A 19567-nucleotide genomic window follows, 5' to 3' on the forward strand; every position below is an offset into this window, starting at 1 on the left:
AGGGAGGGAGGGAGGGATGGGGGAGAGAGAGAGAGGGAAAAAGAGAGAAAGAAAGAAAGATGGATGGATGGATGGAGTACTTGGGTGGCTCAGTCAGTTAAGCGTCCGACTTCAGCTCAGGTAATGATCTCACAGTTTGTGAGTTCGAGCCCCATGTGGGGCTCTGCGTTGACAGCTGAGAGCCTGGAGCCTGCTTGCGGATTCTGTGTCTCCCTCTCTCTCTGCCCCTCCCCCATTTATGCTCTGTCTTTGTCTCTCAAAAATAAATAAATGTAAAAAACATTTATAAAAAAAGAAAGAAAGAAACTTAAGGATTACATGAAGTTGAATAGGGAAGGAATTAAAATCTAGTGCCTGCCCTGACTCTGCAAAAATAAACTAAGCTTATAAAGTCGTGACAATAGAAACACCATTAATTAATTCAATCAAAAAAGATGGTGTAGGGGCACCTGGGTGGCTCAGTTGGATGACTGTCCAACTTCAGTTCAGGCCATGATCTCATGGTTTAGGGATTCAAGACCCATGTCAGGCTCCACACTGACAGAGCCTATTTGGGATCCTCTCTCTCTCTCTAATAAATAAACATTAAAAAAATTAAATAAATAAAACGATGGTATAGGAGGAGAATGGAAAGGGGAGAGTGGTATGAAAGCGAAATCTTTAGCTATAACAATAGGAAGTCAAGACACAGTGCCTAAAATTAATATATAAAAAAATAAAATAATATACGTACTATGCGGAAATATATAGTGAAATACCAGAGACTTAAAAGTGGTCTCCTGGGGTCAGGACTGGGGAATGAGGGGGTGGAGGAAAACAACGTTATTTTCCCCTATAAGACTTCCAGTACTATTTAACTCTTCTAACACTGTAGGTTATGGGAACAAATTTTAACTGAATTCAGGAAGAAAAATGAAACCAACAAAGTCATTTCTGGGTCTGGACTTCCAATTTGTAGTTTAGCTCCATCTGCTGAGCTACAGGGCTTTTCAGACATCTGTTGCTGTTCTCATTCAAATAGAACCTTCATGAATTCCTGACTGGCCTTTTAGGAATTATTCCCTTGGGCTACTGTAAGAGCCCTGAAGTCTTGAAGGGGGGAGGGGAGTCTAACAGAAAGGAATAAGGTTCACCTAGTGCCTCCCCAGGAACCAGGAGCATAGGAATCGTATGGTACCCACTTTACTGAGAAGGAAACTGAGGTCTCATTGCTTACAGGCAACAGCCCAAAGATTTCAAAATTGGCCTGTCCATCTCCCAAGTCAACTCCCACTCAGCCACACTCCTCAGAAGACTTACTATAAATTCCTCCCTGAATAGAGACTCCTTGTCTGTTCAAGGCAAACTATGCTCTGTCCCCAGCTGTCCAGCCTCATTGCCGACCATTTCTCAATGTTCACCCCATTAAAAAGGGCTTAACCGTTATTCCCCAAACTGCCCCTGAGGATTCCCATTTCTATACCACTCATGTGTATGTTGTTCCATCTGTTGCAAATGTTTCTCCTCACATATCAAAATCCTTCACCCATGGGAAAAGGCTCATGCTACAGTGCTCACTAGGGGAAAATCAAGGTACAAAATTGTACATACTCAATGTATATACTTGCCTTAAAAGATACAGGTGTACACACACACACACACACACACACACACACACACGGAAAAAACTGGAAGGAAATGTTGAGGGAGTCTAAGACAAGCTGCCAGGCCTGAAACCCCCTGCCCCCACACCCAGATGGGACATGTGTGATATTCCTCAGGCACTCCTGGCCGCCCAAGAACAAAGGAAAGGGGAAAAAAAACAAATGGTTAACTCATAGAGATTATAGTGTGAAGGACCTAAGTCTCCATCTATTTACAAATATCTTAGTATATTACAAGAAAAAAGCAATCTTATCAATAACCTAATCTTCAGAAACCTATAGACTCCTTTCCTGAGCCCCAACATCATCCCTCCAAGTGGAGGGATGTGGGAAACAAAGGCAGAAGGAAATCTCAGAGAGAACTACATTTCCTTATAACCCGCAGCCCACTGACAGATACTTGAGGCTGCAGAGGAAAATGTTTCTCCAGGAGCTCCCTACTGTCCTAATGCTAGTGCTTTGCTAGAGGGCGAACAACCCTAGCTTTACAAGAGTTAGGCCTCCAGTATCCTGGGAGTCTTCTTTAGCACATGAAAGTCTCCCTGGAAACTTCCCCGGGACTTTATCTTCCCCCAACTCCATAGTATATAACTAGTCTCTCCTTGTGGTGCCCAGGCAGCTCCTCTTGCCCAGGGGTCCTGTCCCCGTGCTTTCATAAAATCACCTTTTTGCACCAAAGACATCTTCAAGAATTCTTTCTTGGTCGTCCCCCCCATCACCCCAAAAACTGCATTAGCAAATACTAATAGTCATCTCTTGGTGGAGAGCTTACTGGCAAATCATTTTGATTTATATTTGTGTGTATCTTTCCAATTTTCAATAACCTGTATATGTATTACTTTTATAATCAGACACATCTTTTTTAAAAAAAATTAATTCATTTAAATTTCAAAGTTCTTCACACATATTAGCTCTTTCAGAAAAGCTTCCTCGATGTTGTCATCTTTCTTCCGGGGGAAGGCTAAGGCAATTTTCACATTCCACCTTGCAATGAAATTATTTCTGTACTTGTTCTCTCCCAGCCTCACCCTCAACAGAGCTGCAAGGTCCTTGAAGACAGCAACCTTATCTTATTCATCTTTGCATTCCCTGCTGCTCCTCACAGAATTAATATTTTAAAATAACATTTAAAAGTGAGTTGCCCTTTTGAAATTCCTCCTTTGAATTACACCCGACAGGAACTGTAAAAAAGCAAACAGACTCAAGCCCTAAATGTTCACATATTTGGTGGCTTGAAGAATAAGTAAATAATTCGGTAAACATCTGCATTCCATACATAGTGAGGGATGCTAGGAGCCAAATTATGGTATTAATATCAAGTAGTTTCTTACATATTTTCCTAAGGGCAGAGGAAATGACTAAATGGATGACTTGCTTCCAAGCTGACTGCTGAAAAGCCAGGGAGGCAGCCTCAGGGCAGCCCCTCTCCAGCACCACTGCCGGTGCTCGTCTGCCCCCTTCTGGCCAAAACTCACACACCACAGTCTCAGAATGAAATTTAAAAAGGAAAAGATATTTTCAACTGCACAAACAGGTATCCAACCTTTTATTTATTTTTTTATGCATATTTATTTTTGAGAGAGAGAGACAGAGACAGAGACAGAGCGGGGCAGAGAAATAAATGGAGACACAGAATCCAAAGCAGGCTACAAGCTCTGAGCTGTCAGCATAGAGCTGGACGTGGGGCTTGAACTCACGAGCTGTGAGATCATGACCTGAGTCAAAATCGGACGCTTAACCGACTGAGCCCCCCCAGGTGCCCCAGGTGTCCAACTTTTTAAATCTGCTAAGAAGGAAAATCTGTGACAGCAACTATTGTAAAGATAACCCAGCTAGACTTTGAAAATCTTTGAACTCACTTTGCTGGGCAGGAATCCACGAGTCAGAAGATGGCTTTTGCCCTTAAAATGCATATTATTGGGGCGCCTGGGTGGCTTAGTCGGTTAAGCGTCCGACTTTTACTTAGGTCATGATCTCGCGGTTCGTGGGTTCGAGCCCCGCGTCGGGCTCTGTGCTGACTGCCAGCTCAGAGCCTGGAGCCTGTTTCAGTCTGTGACTCCCTCTCTCTCTGACCCTCCCCTGCTCACGCTCTCTCTCTCTCTCTCTCTCCTAGAAATAAATAAAACATTTAAAAAAAATAAAAAATAAAAAAATAAAATGCATATTATTTTCCTAAGATCCCTGAGATAAATAAATCTTCCTACTACATGTAAAACTGTGCTATAAAAAGTTTCTTCAACTTAACTGAATTCATTGGTTGGTTGTGTAAAATGAACTAGGCACGTGAACTTGTCACTCGAAGCAGAGAGATGGAAAGGGGGAACATATTAGAGATGTACTAATTTAGCAGAGACCTCCCTTTAAAGACTGTCAGAAAAAAAAGCACCTTGGCCTTCCAGGAAAGATGGCTGATGAAAGAGCACATTACCTTGGCGGGGGGGGGGGGGGGGGGGGGGGGGGGGGGGGAACCTTCCTGATATTCACCAAAATTCACCACCCAGAGAAAAACCCAACACTATTCCATCTGTGTTGAGGCCAGGAGAAAATCTGTTCTATGGAACTTCAGTGAAAGTGATCAGATATTCAGTCACTTTGGTCCAAGGTGAGTGGGGATACAGGAAGCACTCGCAACGCCAGCACAGAGCAGCTGAGCAACGGCAGGAAGAGGCAAAGACAGGGAGCAAAGGACATTCTGGGCCAGACGAGGGGAGGAGTCTTACTTCCAACTCAGCCCAGCAATGGCTGAAAAGTGCCATTTCTCCCTTCTGAATCCGTCCTGCCCGCAAAGAGTGGGTCTGAAATCAAGCCTGATTTAAATCTGTGAACAAAAGCAGTCAAAACTAGCTTGCCCTCACTACCAAAGCCCATAATCCTGACCCAGAGGGCATCATTCAAATGTCATCATCCAGCTCCAAGCAGCGAGCTCCATCAGAAGGAAAGGAAAACCACTCAAATTCATGGAGCTGCCACCTCCCCATATCCATTCCTACTAGTTAGGAGCATCCCCACCTAACTAGATGTACACCCCACCACATATGTGAGACCCTTGGGTCTGATAAATAAAATCTAAAATGAAAGGACACTACCATCAGTTTTACAGAAATAAAAAGGATTAGAAGAGAGTACTATGGAAAATCATATACCAACAAGTTGGATAAACTAGATACAAGAAACAAATTCTTCAACACACACAATCTATCAAGACTAAATCATGAAGAAATAAGAATTCTGAATGGATCTAAAACTCGTAAGGAGATTGAATACGTAATCAAAAACCTCTCAACAAAGAAGAGGACATTAAATGGCTTCACTAATGAATCTATAAAACATTTAAGGAAAACTAATACCAATATTTCTCAAACTCTTTAAAAAAAAAAAAAATGAAGAGGAGGAAACACTGTCCAACTCATTCTATGAAGCTAGCATTACCGATACCAAAGCCAGACAAAGGCACTACAAGAAAAGAAACCTACAGATCAACATTCCTGATAAATATTCATGCAAAAGTCCTCAGTGAAATAATGGTAAACCAAATTCAACAGCACATTAAAAGGATTATACTCCATAACCAAGTGAGATTTATTCCTGAGATGCAAGGATGGTTCAATATATGAAAAATCAATGTAATATACTATATTAACAGAATGATGGGAAAAATCCACCATGATCATCTCAAATAATGCAGAAAAGCATTTGATAAAATTCAAAACCTTTAGTGATACAATTCAACAAACTAGGAATAGAAGTAAACTATGTCAGCATTACAGGCCGTATATGAAAAGCTGCCAGCTAACGTAATACTCAATGGTGAAAGATCATTTCAAACTCTTCCTCTGGGATCAGGAATAAGACAAGAATGTCTGCTTTTGCCACTTCTATTCACCTTAGTACTGGAAGTCTTAGCCAGAGCAATTAGGCATGAAAAAGAAATAAAAAGCCTTCAAATAGAAAAGGAAGAAGTAAAATTATCTTTGTTTGCAGATGATATGACCTTATAATCAGAAAACCCTAAAGATTCCATAAAAAACTCATTAGAACTAATAAGTGAATTCAGCAAAGCTGTAGGATACAATATCAGCACATAAAAATTAGCTGTATTTCTAAACAGTAACAACAAACTGTATGCAAAGAAAATTTAAAAAACAATTTATAATAGCACCAAAAAAAAAGAATACTTAGCAATAAACATAACCAAGGGGCTGAAAGATCTGTACTCCGAAAACGACAAAACATTGCTGAAAGAAATTAAAGACACAAATAAATGGAAACATACCCAGGTTCAAGGATTAGAAGAATTAATACTATTAAGATGGTAATATTACCCAAAGCCATCTACAGATTCAATGCAATCCCTATCAAAATCCCAATGGTGGTTTCTGAAAAAACAGAAAAACCCATCCTAGAATTTATAAGGAATGTCAGGGGACCTCAAATAGCCAAAACAATCTTGAAAAAGAAGAGCAAAATTGGTGGTCTCACATTTCATGATTTCAAAACTTACCACAATGCTACAATAATCAAAACAGTGTGGGAGGAAAAAAACAAAACAAAACAGTGTGGTACTAGCATAACGATAGGCATGATCAATGGAAGAGAATTGAGTGCCCAGGAATAAACCTTCACATATACAGTCACAAGACTTTCAACAAGGGTGCCAAGGACCATTTGGTGGAGAATGGACAACAAATGGTACTCAGAAAACTGGACATCTACATGCAAAAGAAAGAAGTTGAACCCTTACCTTACACCGTATACAAAAATTAACTTAAAATGGATCAAAGAGCTACATGTAAGAGCTAAAACTATAAACTCTTAGGGAAGAAAAATGGGAAAAGCTTTAAAACATTGAATTTGGCAATAGTTCCTTAAACTATGACACCAAAAACACAGGCAACAAAATACAAAACAGATACACTGGACTACATCAAAATGTAAGACCTGTGCATCAGGATGCCTGGGTGGATCAGTGGGTTAAGCATCTGACTTTGGCTCAGGTCATGATCTCACAGTTTGTGAGTTCGAGCCCCACGTCAGGCTCTGTGTTGACAGCCTGGAGCCTGCTTCTGATTCTGTGTCTCCCTCTCTCTCTGCCCCTCCCCCGCTCATGCTGTCTCATCTCTCAAAAATAAATAAACATAAAAATTAAAAAAAAAAAAAACCTTGTGCTTCAAAGGACACTATAAACAGAATGAAAAGAAAACCCACAGGAAGGGAGATTTGCAAATCATATACCTGCCCGGGGGATTATATCTAGAATAGATAACTCCTACAACTCAACAAAAAATAAATAACCTGATTTTTTAAGTGGGCAAAGGACTTGAATCAACATTTCTCCAAAGAAGATATACAAATGGCCAACAAGGATATGACGCTATGTTCAATATCATTACCTATTAGGCAAATGCAAGTCAAAATCACAATGAGATACCACTACACACCTATTATTAAGAAAGCAGAAAAGGACACTATGTTGGGAAAGATGTGAAAGAACTGGAACTCTCGGACATCGCTGGTGGGAACGTAAAATGATGTAATTCCAATGGAAAACATTATGATGGCTCCTCAGAAAGTAAAAGTAGAATTATCTTATGATCCAGGAATTCCACTTCTGGACATATATCCAGAGGAACTGAAAGCTGGGACTCAAACAGGTGTTTGTACACTCATGTGCACAGCAACACTGTTCACAAGAGTCAAAAGGTGAAAGTAACTCAACTGTCCATGGACAGAAGAACAGATAAACAAAAGGTGATATATCCATCCAACAGAATAATATTCAGCCTGAAAAAGAAGTTTACATACACTACAACATGGACGGACCTCACTAAGGTTCATGGATGCTGAGTGAAATGAATCAATCACAAAACGAAAAATACTGTACGATTCCAGTTATATAAGGTACCTAGAGTAGTCAAGTTCATAGAGACAGAAGGTAGAATGGTAGATGCTAGGGGTTGGAGATGGGGGGAATAAGGAGTGGTGTTCAGGGGCACCTAGCTCAGTCGGTTAAGTGGCCACCTCTTGATTTTGGCTCAGGTCATGATGTCATGGTCATCACATGACATGTGATGTGAGTGAGTTTGTGAGTTTGAGCCCCACATCAGGCTCTACACTCAGCACCAAACCTGCTTTTTGGATCCTGTCTCCTTCTCTCTGCCCTCCCCACCACCCCAGCCGCCCTGATGCTCAGCTCAAGTGTAAACTGACACGCAGACATGCACACACTTGCTCACTCGCTCTCTCTCTCAAAATAAACAAATGTTAAAAAAAAAATTAAAAAATTAAAGGAGTTGGTGTCCAGTGGGACAGACTTTCAGTTGAGAAAGATGAAGAGTACTGGAGACGGTGGGTGGTGATGGCTGCACAGCACTGTGAGTTTATTTCATGCCATTAAACTGAACACTTAGAACTGGTAAGATGGTACATTTCATGTTATATGTGTTCTACCACAATTTTAAAAAACTTTTTTAGGGGCACCTGGGTGGCTCAGTCGGTCGAGCATCCGACTTCGGCTCAGGTCTGATCTCACCATTCGTGGGTTTGAGCCCTGCTGGGCTCTGTGCTGACAGCTCAGAGCCTGGAGCCTGTTTCCTTCAGATTCTGTGTCTCCTTCTCTCTCTGACCTTTCCCAACTAGCACTCTGCCTCTGTCTCTGTCTCTCCCTCTCTCAAAAATAAATAAACATTAAAAAAAATTTAAGGGGCAGCTGAGTGGCTTGGTTGGTTAAGCATCTGAATTTGGCTCAAATCATGATCTCATGGTTCATGGGTTCGAGCCCTGCGTCAGGCTCTGTGTTGACAGCTCAGAGCCTGGAGCTTGCTTGCTTCCGATTCTGTGTCTCCCTCTCTCTGCCCCTCTCCCCGTCATGCTCTGTCTCTCTCTCTCAAAAATAAATAAGCATTAAAAAAACTGTTTTGACTTTTTTAAAAAAAGAGCACTTCAAAGATTTAACCTAGGAAAGAGAAGAAAATGTTAGGCTATCATTGTTTCACACTCTCAAGGAAATAACATATAGTATATGCTTTCCTTAATAGGATCTAAGGTGGGGCACCTGGCTGGCTCAGGCAGTAGAGCATGAGACTCTTGATCTCAGGGTCCTGAGTTCTAATCCCATGTTGGGTGTAGAAATTACTTAAAAAAAAAAAAAAAGGAAATATGAAAGGAGGCTGGCAGAGCCAAGGGAAAAAAATTAGCAACTAAATAACAGTATCACAAAAATTAAGAATTAAACAGGAGAACAAAGAGCAGAACAGATACTTTAGAAAATGCTGTTGGTGGGGCGCCTGGGTGGCTTAGTCGGTTAAGCGTCCGACTTTCGCTTAGGTCGTGATCTCGCGGTTCGTGGGTTCAAGCCCCACATCGGGCTCTGTGCTGACTGCCAGCTCAGAGCCTGGAGCCTGTTTCAGTCTGTGACTCCCTGTCTCTCTGACCCTCCCCTGCTCACACTGTCTCTCTCTCTCTCCTAGAAATAAATAAAACATTTAAAAAAAAACAAAAACATTAAAAAAAATGCTGTTGGTGAACTGGAAAGCAATCTTTTTTGGAAAAAAAGACTATGGGAGAGCTGGTGAAGGGCTAAAATAGACCAGAGAAAACATGACATAGAGGGAGGGGTAAACAGAGAGCTAATGGACAGATAGTTGATGTTCTCAAAGATGGAAAAAAAAACAAATAGAATAGAAAAAAAAAAGATTTTTTTAAGAAAGGAAATTTTCTAGAAATGGAGAAAGACATGGATCAGCATATATTTTTCCCCAAACTGAAAAATGATCTAATGAAGTAACTAAACTGTAAGCAAAAGAAAGAATCTTGTAGGTCAGAAGTCAGCAAACTATGAGCCAGCAGGCCAAATCAGCACTCAGTTTTGTCATAGAGTTTTATGGGAACACAGGCTCTCACACTACAACTGCAGAGTTAAAGTATTGATGACACAGACCACATGGCTCAGAGAGCCCAAAATGTTTACTAGCTGGCCCTTTACAGAAAATGATTGCTAATCCCTGTTTTAACTATTCAAGGAAAAGAAACAAAAACAAAAGCAGGTCAGTCTCATACTTATCAGCAAAACATAGTTGGCAAAAGATAAGAAAGCAAAGTTTCTTAAATTCTAAAGGAAAAAGTGTAATCCAAAATCCAAAAGCAGTTATTGTGTTCCACGTGTAAAAGCAAAAGAAAGACATTCTTTACTACATAAACACTACATATGATCCTGATGCCCTTCCTGAGGAAACAAAAAATCTGCTTGAAAACAGACTCCTGGTCATGAAGAGAAGCCTCAAAGAATTAACAAATGGGGAAGACATGGGCTGAAAAGTCTAAGTGAGCACTGAATCCATTTAAACAAGACATTTAGCATAAATAACCATGGCAATTATTGGTTGGGAAAGAGTTATATAAAAATATTATAAAATATGAAAATTTTCTAATATTTAAAAGAAAGAAGCCACACGATAAAAAATTAATAATTAATAATTTGATAGTATGCCATGATTAAAATTCTAGACTATGCAATCTTCTAGATCGAGCAGGGAAGAGAGATGGGTGGGAAGAAGAATCAAAGTTCACTAATTGGGGGAGTCAGATATCGTTTCATTATAAGTCCAAAAAATTGAGAAAGAAGCTTAGTTTAGTATTTGAAATAATAAATCACTAGAAAAACTAAAATAAGTTATATATCTTTCAAATCATCTGTGAGGAAAAAAACACAAAGACAGCAGAAACAGAAAGCAAAAAATGTAGAGGCTAAAAATTTCTGTTAAAAAAAAATCTAAATGGGAGGCGCCTGAGTGGCTCAGTCAGTTAAGTGTCTGACTTTGGCTCAGGTCATGATTTCACGGTTTGTAGGTTCGAGCCAAGTGTCGGGCTCTGTGCTGACAGCTCAGAGCCTGGAGCCTGCTTCAGATTCTGCGTCTCCCTCTCTCTCTGACCCTACCCTGCTCATGCTGTCTCTTTCTCTCTCTCTCTCTCTCTCTCTCAGAAATAAATAAAAGCATTAAAAAAAAAACCTAAGTGGGATAAAATCACTTATTTTTTTTTTTAATGTTTTATTTATTTTTAGGAGAGAGAGAGAGAGACAGCGTGAGCAGGGGAGGGTCAGAGAGAGAGGAAGTCACAGACTGAAACAGGCTCCAGGCTCTGAGCTGGCAGTCAGCACAGAGCCCAACGTGGGGCTCGAACCCACGAACCGCGAGATCATGACCCAAGCGAAAGTCGGACGCTTAACCGACTAAGCCACCCAGGCACCCCTAAAATCACTTATTAAAAAATACAAGGATTAGGAGTATCTGACTGGCTCAGTCAGTACAGCATGTGACTCTTGATCTCAGTGTTGTGAGTTTAAACCCAATGTTAGCATGGAGCCACTTAGGGAAAAAAAAAAAAGAAAAGAAAGAAAAGCAAGGATTAGATCAAAAAACAAATTTCAACCATATGCCATGTCCAACAGCCAAGTCTAAAATAAAGCATCGCAAAAAGCTTGAAGGTTAAAAAAAAAAGTGGGTAAAGCCATACTAAAACAAATATACAAACAAAAAAGAAGGCAGAAACTGTAATATTCATACCCAAGTTGAACCACAGACATAAAGCATTCAATGGGGCCATGGCAGTATTTGATAAAAATGTTCCTTAAAACCTAACAGAGAAATAAGGAAGAATAAAAGTTTCCCAATTGCTATTATGAAGCCAATACAACCATGATACTAAAGCCTGATAAATCCCTAAGGGGATTTCTATGAAAAAATTCTAAATAAAATATCAACAAATAACCAGTAGTACATTACCATGCACACACACACACATACACACCCCATAAACACACTCTTGAGTTGCAAGAATAATACAATATTAGGAATGCTATTAATAGATCGGGAGGAAATAAAAGTAATACTTGCTAAGGGTCAAAACTCATCAAATGGTACATTTAAGATTTGTGCGTTTTTCTAAATGTAAATTTTAACTCAAAAATAGAGAATCACAAACCAATACTGAACTCCAGTTATCGACAGGAATGCTGAAGTGTTTAAGAGTGAAACATGCTGATATTTATCAGTGACTCTGACATTTATTGAAACAGACATGGATGGAGAGAGAGATGGAAGGGTGGACAGCTAAGTGACAAAACAAATGTGGTAAAATGTCAGGCTAGAGTCTAGAAGGTGTGTCTGTCCTACACTTACTTCACCTTTTCTGTATGTTTGAAAATGCTCATCATATAAAATACTGAAAAAAGGCAACCACCCCAGAAAGTTACAACTTAACTTCCAATCTACGTAATTTAATCCACATTAAGACATTCCAAAGGCTGAAGACTTGGAAAGCCTTACCTTTGTAAAGAGGTGCACACAGAGACAAGAAAGGGCCAGCACTCACCTATAGACTGGGAGGTGAATACCGCTACGATCTGCGGGGAGGCCAGGGCCTCCAGCCTGTTCTTCAACGCCTCCAAGTGCACGCACTTTTCTGAGTAGTCTGGTGTATCCACAAGCATCATTAAGCTATTCTGCATACCTGTCAGCTTGGCAGAAATCACAGCTACATCCTATAAAAAGACCAGAATTAGGGATATTTACTTTAAAATACACCACGTACTGCAATTGAGAATGGACAAAATACAGAGGGCCAGCCTGGTGTAGTTGGTAGAGCGTGTGACCCCTGATCTCAGGGTTGTGGTTCAAGCCCCCTGTTGGGTGTGGAGTCTACTTAAAAAAAAAAAAAAAAAAGGACAAAATACATGAAAAGACAATTTATAAAATTAAAACAAGTGTTTTCCTCCTAACAGGAACTTAACTGAGGACCATGGGGGAGAAGAAGAGGGGAAATGGTGGGGGAAAGGGAGAGAGGCAAACCATGAGAGAATCTTGCAGGCTGAGAAACAAACTGAGGACTGATGGATGAGGGGGGGGAGGGGGGAGATGGGCATGGAGGAGGGCACTTGTGGGGATGAGCACTGGGTGTTATATGGAAACCAATTTGACAATAAAATATTTGTAAAAAAAATAATATTAAAAAAATAAAATTAAAACAAAAACAAAAACAAAACAAAACAAAAGAGTTTTCCTCCTAACAAAGTGGAAAAATGCTGGAAAAATTATAATAGCTATTGTTGGTTGAGGGTGTGAAGAAAAAAAGTCTATCTGGTATCATAAATTTACAGTGTCTTTCCTGAAAACATGTCACCAATATGCATCAAGAGCCTTGAAAACTATTCCTATCTTTTGACCTGGTATTTCCTTTTCCAGAAATATGTCCTAAAGAAACAATTAGAAGGAGGTGCCTGGCTGGCTCAGTTGATAGAGCATGATCTCGGGGTTGTGTGTTCGAGACCCATGTTGGGTGTAGAAATTACTTGAAAATATTTTTTTAAAAATAGAAACAATCAGAGGGACACAAAGATATTCATGCATTTTAATTAATTAATGTGATTCTAGTGCTGTAATAAAAAAAAAAAAACCTAGAACTGACCTAAATCTTCCCTGATAATAAAATATGAAGGTTGAGACCCTCATAATGGCATTTGGAATATTGTGCAGCCATTAAAAATCAAGTTTTTTGGCAATGAGAAAGAATGAAATCTGGCCATTTACAGCAACATAGATGGAACTTGAGGGTGTTATGCTGAACAAAATAAGTCAGGCAGAGAAGGACAGCTACCATATGTTTACATGTATAAGTGGATTAGGAGGAACTTAACGGAGGACCATGGGGGAGAAAAATGGGAAAATAGTGGGGAAGAGGGAGAGAGGCAAACCATGAGAGACTCTTGAATGCTGAGAACAAACTGAGGGCTGATGGGAGTGGGGGAGAGGGGAAGGGGAGTGATGGGCATGGGGGAAGGCACTTGTTGGGATGAGCACTGAGTGTTATATGGAAACCAATGTGACAATAAACTATTACAAAAAATAAAAATAAAACATAAAAATCATGTTTTTGGGGGCACCTGGGAGGCCCAGTCAGTTAAGCCTCCAACTTAGGTTCAGGTCATGATCTCACGCTCGTGGGTTTGAGCCCCGCATTGGGCTCTGTGCTGACAGCTCAGAGCCTGGAGCCTGCTTCAGATTCTGTATCTCCCAGTCTCTCTGCCCCTCCCCTTCTCATGCTCTGTCTCTCTGTCTCAAAAATAAATAAAACATGTTTTTAAAAATGTTTTTGAGGGGCGCCTGGGTGGCTTAGTCGGTTAAGCGTCCGACTTTCGCTTAGGTCATGATCTTGCGGTTCGTGGGTTCGAGCCCCGCATCGGGCTCTGTGCTGACTGCCAGCTCAGAGCCTGGAGCTTATTTCAGAGTCTGTGACTCCCTCCCTCTCTGACCCTTCCCTGCTCATGCTGTCTCTCTCTCTCTCTCTCTCTCCCCTAGAAATAAATAAAACATTAAAAAAAATTTTTTAAAAAAATGTTTTTGAAAAGTATTAAGTACATAGCAAAATACGATTTGTGGAAAAGAATAAAAAAGAATATAGACACTAGAATATACATAAATATCTATATACCTATAATATATGCATACATACAAAATACATAGGCACAAATATGTATAAATACATAGAAAAATACCTATTAGACATAAAAAGCATATTACTAGGGGACAGAAAAAAGGATCATTTTGTTTTCTGCCTCGTATTTTTCTGAATTTTCCAAATCTTCCAAGACACACATAAATTATGCTCATAATTTGGGGCACCTGGATGGCGCCTGGATGGCCCAGTTAAGTGTCTGACTCTTGATTTCAGCTCAGGTCATGATCTCATGGTTCATGAGTTCAAGCCCTAGTAAGGCTTTATGCTAACAGCACAGAGCCTGCTTGGTATTCTCTAATCCCTCTTGGTCTCCCTCTCTCTCTGCCCTTCCCCTGCTCATGCTCTGTCTCTAGAAAATAAATAAACGTTAAAAAAAAACAAAAACCTATGTTTATAACTAGAAAAAGAAAAGCTATTTTTTTAAAAGAGTTAAGAATGCCATAATTGTTTCATTTCAATATCTAACAGGTGTCTACAATGTGTCAGACCATATTAGATATCTGAGACACAAAGATGATCACAGTGCAGGCCTTGGGTTCACATACGGAAAGATCAGGACGCAATTTAAGGCGTATGGTTCAAGGGGCACAGGGAGAGAGCGGCTGAGCTTGCCTATGAGAGGGTGGAAGCCAGCAGGGACGGGTGGCTGTTGCAATGGTGTAGGAGAAAAGCACTGCGAAGCTTGGTCAGAGCTGTAGCAGAGGCATGTAAGGAACAGACAATTTCAGAGAAAGATGGGGGAGATGGAGCAGTTAAGGACTGTCGAGGTTTCCAGCCTAGACACTTACATGGGAAGTGCTGCCATAAACCAACAGAGGCCAAAGGGAAGAGCAAATGGGCAGTGGCTCTAGACAGAATTAATGAATTCAGTGTGCAGTGTCCAGGAGGACGTCCAGGTGGACAGAGGCGATCTTGCGGGCAGTTAGTTCTGAATATCAGGATAGTTGGGAGGGGAGAAACAAGCTTTCTAACTTTTAGCTCGTTAATATTTAGTGTACTGATTGCAATCAAAGACTGTATTTAAGTCCATTCTCTGTCACATATGTGCCAAAAGTAAGATTTGCAACTCACATCTATGAAGTCTAAATCAATTACCTTGTCATGAGCCCAGAGGGGCTCTATTGTACTTAAAGATAAACATAACTGGGGCACCTGGTTGGCTCAGTCAGTTGAGCTCAGGTCGTGATGTCATGGTTCGTGAGTTTGAGCCCTGCATCAGGCTCTCTACTGTCAGAAGAGATCCTCTGGTCCCTTCTCTCTGCCCCTCCCCCCACCCTATGGTAAAGATAAACATGACTGGTATGGAAGAATAGATCACTGAGTACAAAAACAAAGTGCACAGCAGCGTTCACAATGTGCTACCATTTATGGGAACCAAAGGGCAGGGAACAGGTATAAGTGTGTATGTGTCGGGAAGGATGGGCATAAAGGTGGTTCGAGAGTCTATACGTAGAAGGGAAATGAGGGCACTGGGGTGGGGGTGGGGGTGGGGGGTCAGGGTTACAGGGAAAACATTTTTCGCTGTTCATTACTGTTCACAAATCTTTTTCCCCACATGTAAGCGCTTTTTAAAAAACTTGTAAGTTTTGAAAAACAACAAAAGAGATGATATTCATTTTGCTTAACTACTGAAAAAGAGTTTTTCACAAGACATCATCTGACCTCCTCCTTATAACCAGATATCAAAAGCATTCCTATTTGCCACTGCTGCTGGCCCAGGAGGGGTTAAGTACCTTGCTAGGGTCCCATGATGGGTAAGGTCCCTCTGCCCATGCTTCACACTCTCACTTAATCCATTTTCTCTGCCTTTTTTTTTTTTTACTGAGGTTTCTCCTGACCTCTGTGACTGGAAGTCTTCAGTTAAGAAGGAGATACAACTTAAGAAAGTGGAAAGAACCAGAACAATTTCAGATCTTCCCACCCTCTTCCTATACACTTCTGCATGCTGCTTTTTACTATCCCTTATGGTTTCAAGTAAAGGACTTTCTCATCTGTTTCTCCAAATCTCACGTTCCTGCCCAATCAGGCCACAACATTCCCTGAACAAAAACACCTACTTGAGTCTTGAAAGTCTCCTCAATGTCGGCACTCAGTGTGCTCCACTTGTCTGCTTCCTGAAGAGATTCTGCGGCAAGCTGCATTCTGGACTTCACCTGGTCGATTTCTACCAACACCTAAAAGAGAAACGAGGGGTCGAAAACTAAGGAAGTGGCAGTTGTCTTTTCTCTACCTTGCACCAGTGACTTGAAACAAATGTCACAACGTGCCCGTATCTTCAGGGACCCCTTACAACACCAATCACGTGGCTACGTTGCTCAGCAGGTGCTTAAGACAGCTGTGTAAGCTGAAAGAACCAAGCCAAAGAGGAGTGTTGAGTGACTAGTAGAATTTGGAGTTCAGGTTGGGAGGAATGTCTTCCAAAACAAGCATCAACATTTAGGACAAGAGCCAAAATACCTGCATCGATTGGGATGTATCCTGTTCAAATTTTTTAATATCCTCCTTGACAAGAATCATCTGCTCTTTCAGAAAAGATGCCTCCTGTTTAAGGGCTTCCACATCACGGAGCACTTTGGGCATGTTCTGAAGAGCCTGGTGACTTGTTTCTGTAGTAAGAACCCAAGAATGAAAGGTGAAAATTCGACCAGTTACCAGTGAACCATATGAATAAATCAGAAGAAGGGAATCTTCCCCAAAGCACTACCAACCACACAGTTTTCTGAGCCTGGGGGAAATGGGGGAAAAGGGGGGAGTGGAGAGGAGGTGGGCCAGGAGGTGGCTTCAGCCAGGACCATGTCCTCCCCAGTCTGAAGGGTGAAGGTCATGTGATTTGACAAGGAAGGAGCCATCAACCTGACCCAACATCAACGGTTTTCCACCAGTGAGTGAAAGTGTAATTCCCTCTGTGAGGAGAGAGAATGAAAGAATCTGACACTGGGTAGACGCCAGCTACGTGCCAGGTGATTTACAAACGTTCTATCACTTCAGGTCCACAGTAATCATGAGTAGCCACCTCTTAGAGATTAGAAAACTGAGGCTCAGGGAGGTTAAATAACTTCACTGAGATTTCACAGAGTTGAAACCAACCCTTGCATGTGTCTGGCCCATTTGCATTCCATGGTCTTTTCAAAATAGAGTCCACAGACTCTCAGCATCCACTGGAGTACAGTTAAATATAGGTCCCTAAGGCACCTGCCAGAGTTGCTTATTTAACAGGTCTGGTAGGAGATCAAGTGACATTAAGTAAGCTGCATTCTTTTGAGGTACTTGGGTGGCCCAGTCAGTTGAGCATCCAACTCTTGATCTCAGCTCAGGTCATGATCCCAAGGTCATGGGGTCAAGCACCTCATCATGTATTGGATTCTCTCTCTCACCCCCCCCCACCTCTGCCATTTCCCTGCTCACTCTCTCAAAAAGTGGAAGAAAGAAAGAAGAAAAAAGAAAACTGCATTTTTTTCAGACATCCCAAATGCAGAATACAATTTGAACATTTTCACAAACTGTGATGTGTTATGTGAAACTGGGAGAGTTAACCGTATACCCCTTTAAGCCTTCAAAGGCAATTTGATGGGGAATCAACCAAATAAGCCCAGGGTCTTCTGCTCTCCCAGTGCGATGAATGGGACCTTGAATGGGGCTTTACCATCTTGAGGTAGTAGTTCAGGAGCCTGTTCATCCAGCTCTGCCGTAATTTAACAATCTGTTTCCAGCACTGACCCTGTGTAAAGTTCCAAGACTATGAAAACAAAGACGGACATGGATTTCTTCTGCAGAGAGACTGACTTTTAACAATGTCATGGCCCCAGCCTGGTCTCCACTTGCTAAACACTCAGTTACTCTTCGGCCCTTGCTGTTTCCTGTGTACCTCTGTTATGGAATCTGGTCTTGATCACCAGGCAGAAGAACCAAGCAGCACTCAGGGATCTTGGAAGGCAGGAGGTTTATTTTATACAGGTGGGCTCAGAGATCATTCTCCAGAGATCTGAGCCCAGAGCATTAGCAGAGGGAACAATTTATAGCCTGTTACTCCCGCATTCCTCATTAATTAACAGATGTTTTCTTATTAGTCCTGTTGGCCATCTTACAACAGATTTTCCCTATCACCTCTTTTTCCCTCTCCACAGCCCCAAATTTAGTCCACTCTTGTATCCATTTTTTTAATATTTGTGTGTGTGTGTGTGTGTGTGTGTGTGTGTGTGTGTGTGAGAGAGAGAGAGAGAGAGAGAGAGAGAGAGAGAGAGAGAGAATCCCAAGCAGACTCCACGCTGTGTTCACAGAGCCTGACACAGGGCTTGAACCCACAAACTGTGAGATCATGACCTGAGCCGAAATCAAGAGTCGGGTGCTTAACTGGCTGAGCCAACCAGGTGCCCCTGTATCCATTTTAAAACTATCACTTGCAGCGGCCGCCTCTGGGAGGGTAAGGGCCAGATATACTGTGAAAGGGCATGGGGGCACTTTCTCTGGTGATGGTAATGTTCTATTTCTTTTTTTTTTTTAATGTTTTTTATTTATTTCTAGGAGAGAGAGAGACAGCGTGAGCAGGGGAGGGTCAGAGAGAGAGGGAGTCACAGACTGAAACAGGCTCCAGGCTCTGAGCTGGCAGTCAGCACAGAGCCCGACGCGGGGCTCGAACCCACGAACCGCGAGATCATGACCTAAGCGAAAGTCGGACGCTTAACTGACTAAGCCACCCAGGCGCCCCGGTAACATTCTATTTCTTGACAGAGGTTTGAGGTATCCTAGCTGTACACATTTATCAAAACTCATCACACTCATCAGACAGGATTCGTGCATTTCATCTTAATAGTGAAAAAAAAAGAACCATAAACAAGTATTGAACTTATTGAACTCTATTATGTTTAGGGTACTAACTGAAATGCACAAGAGTAAAGTATACTGATGTCTGTAACTCATTCTGAAATACATCAAAAAACAGATGGATGAATGGAGACAGGGATTGGTAAGTGGCCAGACTTGTGATAACGCAGGACTAGTAAGTGGTTAATTGTGGAGTCCAAGTAGTGGGCGTATGGATGTTCACTACAAATCCTCTCAATGCTCCTGTTTGGCACGTCTACCCACAGCTGTGCCGTTCAAGACCCTGCTGCCATTTTTTTTTTTTTTTTTTTTTTTAATTTCTAGGAGAGAGAGACAGCATGAGCAGGGGAGGGTCAGAGAGAGGGAGTCACAGACCGAAAGAGGCTCCAGGCTCTGAGCTGGCAGTCAGCACAGAGCCCGACGCGGGGCTCGAACCCACGAACCGCGAGGTCATGACCTAAGCGAAAGTCGGACGCTTAACCGACTAAGCCACCCAGGCGCCCCAAGACCCTGCTGCCATTCTTGACGCTCTCCCCCTCTCATCCCTCATCCAATCCACCAGCAAGTTCTCCCCATTCTTCCTCCTAACAATA

The 19567-nt window shown here is 41.6% G+C and overlaps 1 protein-coding gene across 2 annotated transcripts in view; it reads right to left on the bottom strand.

Annotated features, from left to right (window-relative positions):
- The window catches only part of COG7 (component of oligomeric golgi complex 7), an 88703-nt gene that overhangs the window by 65548 nt on the left and 3588 nt on the right, over positions 1 to 19567 (bottom strand). For both annotated transcript variants that reach the window (XR_005528768.1, XM_039234382.1), the window contains exons 2-4: positions 16611 to 16759; positions 16211 to 16327; positions 12012 to 12180 (exon numbers count right to left, since the gene is read on the bottom strand). Coding sequence is in view for 1 of the 2 variants with exons in the window: in XM_039234382.1 (XP_039090313.1) it covers positions 12012 to 12180; positions 16211 to 16327; positions 16611 to 16759 (435 nt within the window). In the remaining variant the exon portion in view is untranslated. The remainder of the gene's footprint in view (positions 1 to 12011; positions 12181 to 16210; positions 16328 to 16610; positions 16760 to 19567) is intronic.

The sequence above is a fragment of the Hyaena hyaena genome, unplaced genomic scaffold (assembly GCF_003009895.1).
Source record: "Hyaena hyaena isolate Hyena2069 unplaced genomic scaffold, ASM300989v1 scaffold_88, whole genome shotgun sequence".
NCBI lineage: Eukaryota > Metazoa > Chordata > Mammalia > Carnivora > Hyaenidae > Hyaena > Hyaena hyaena.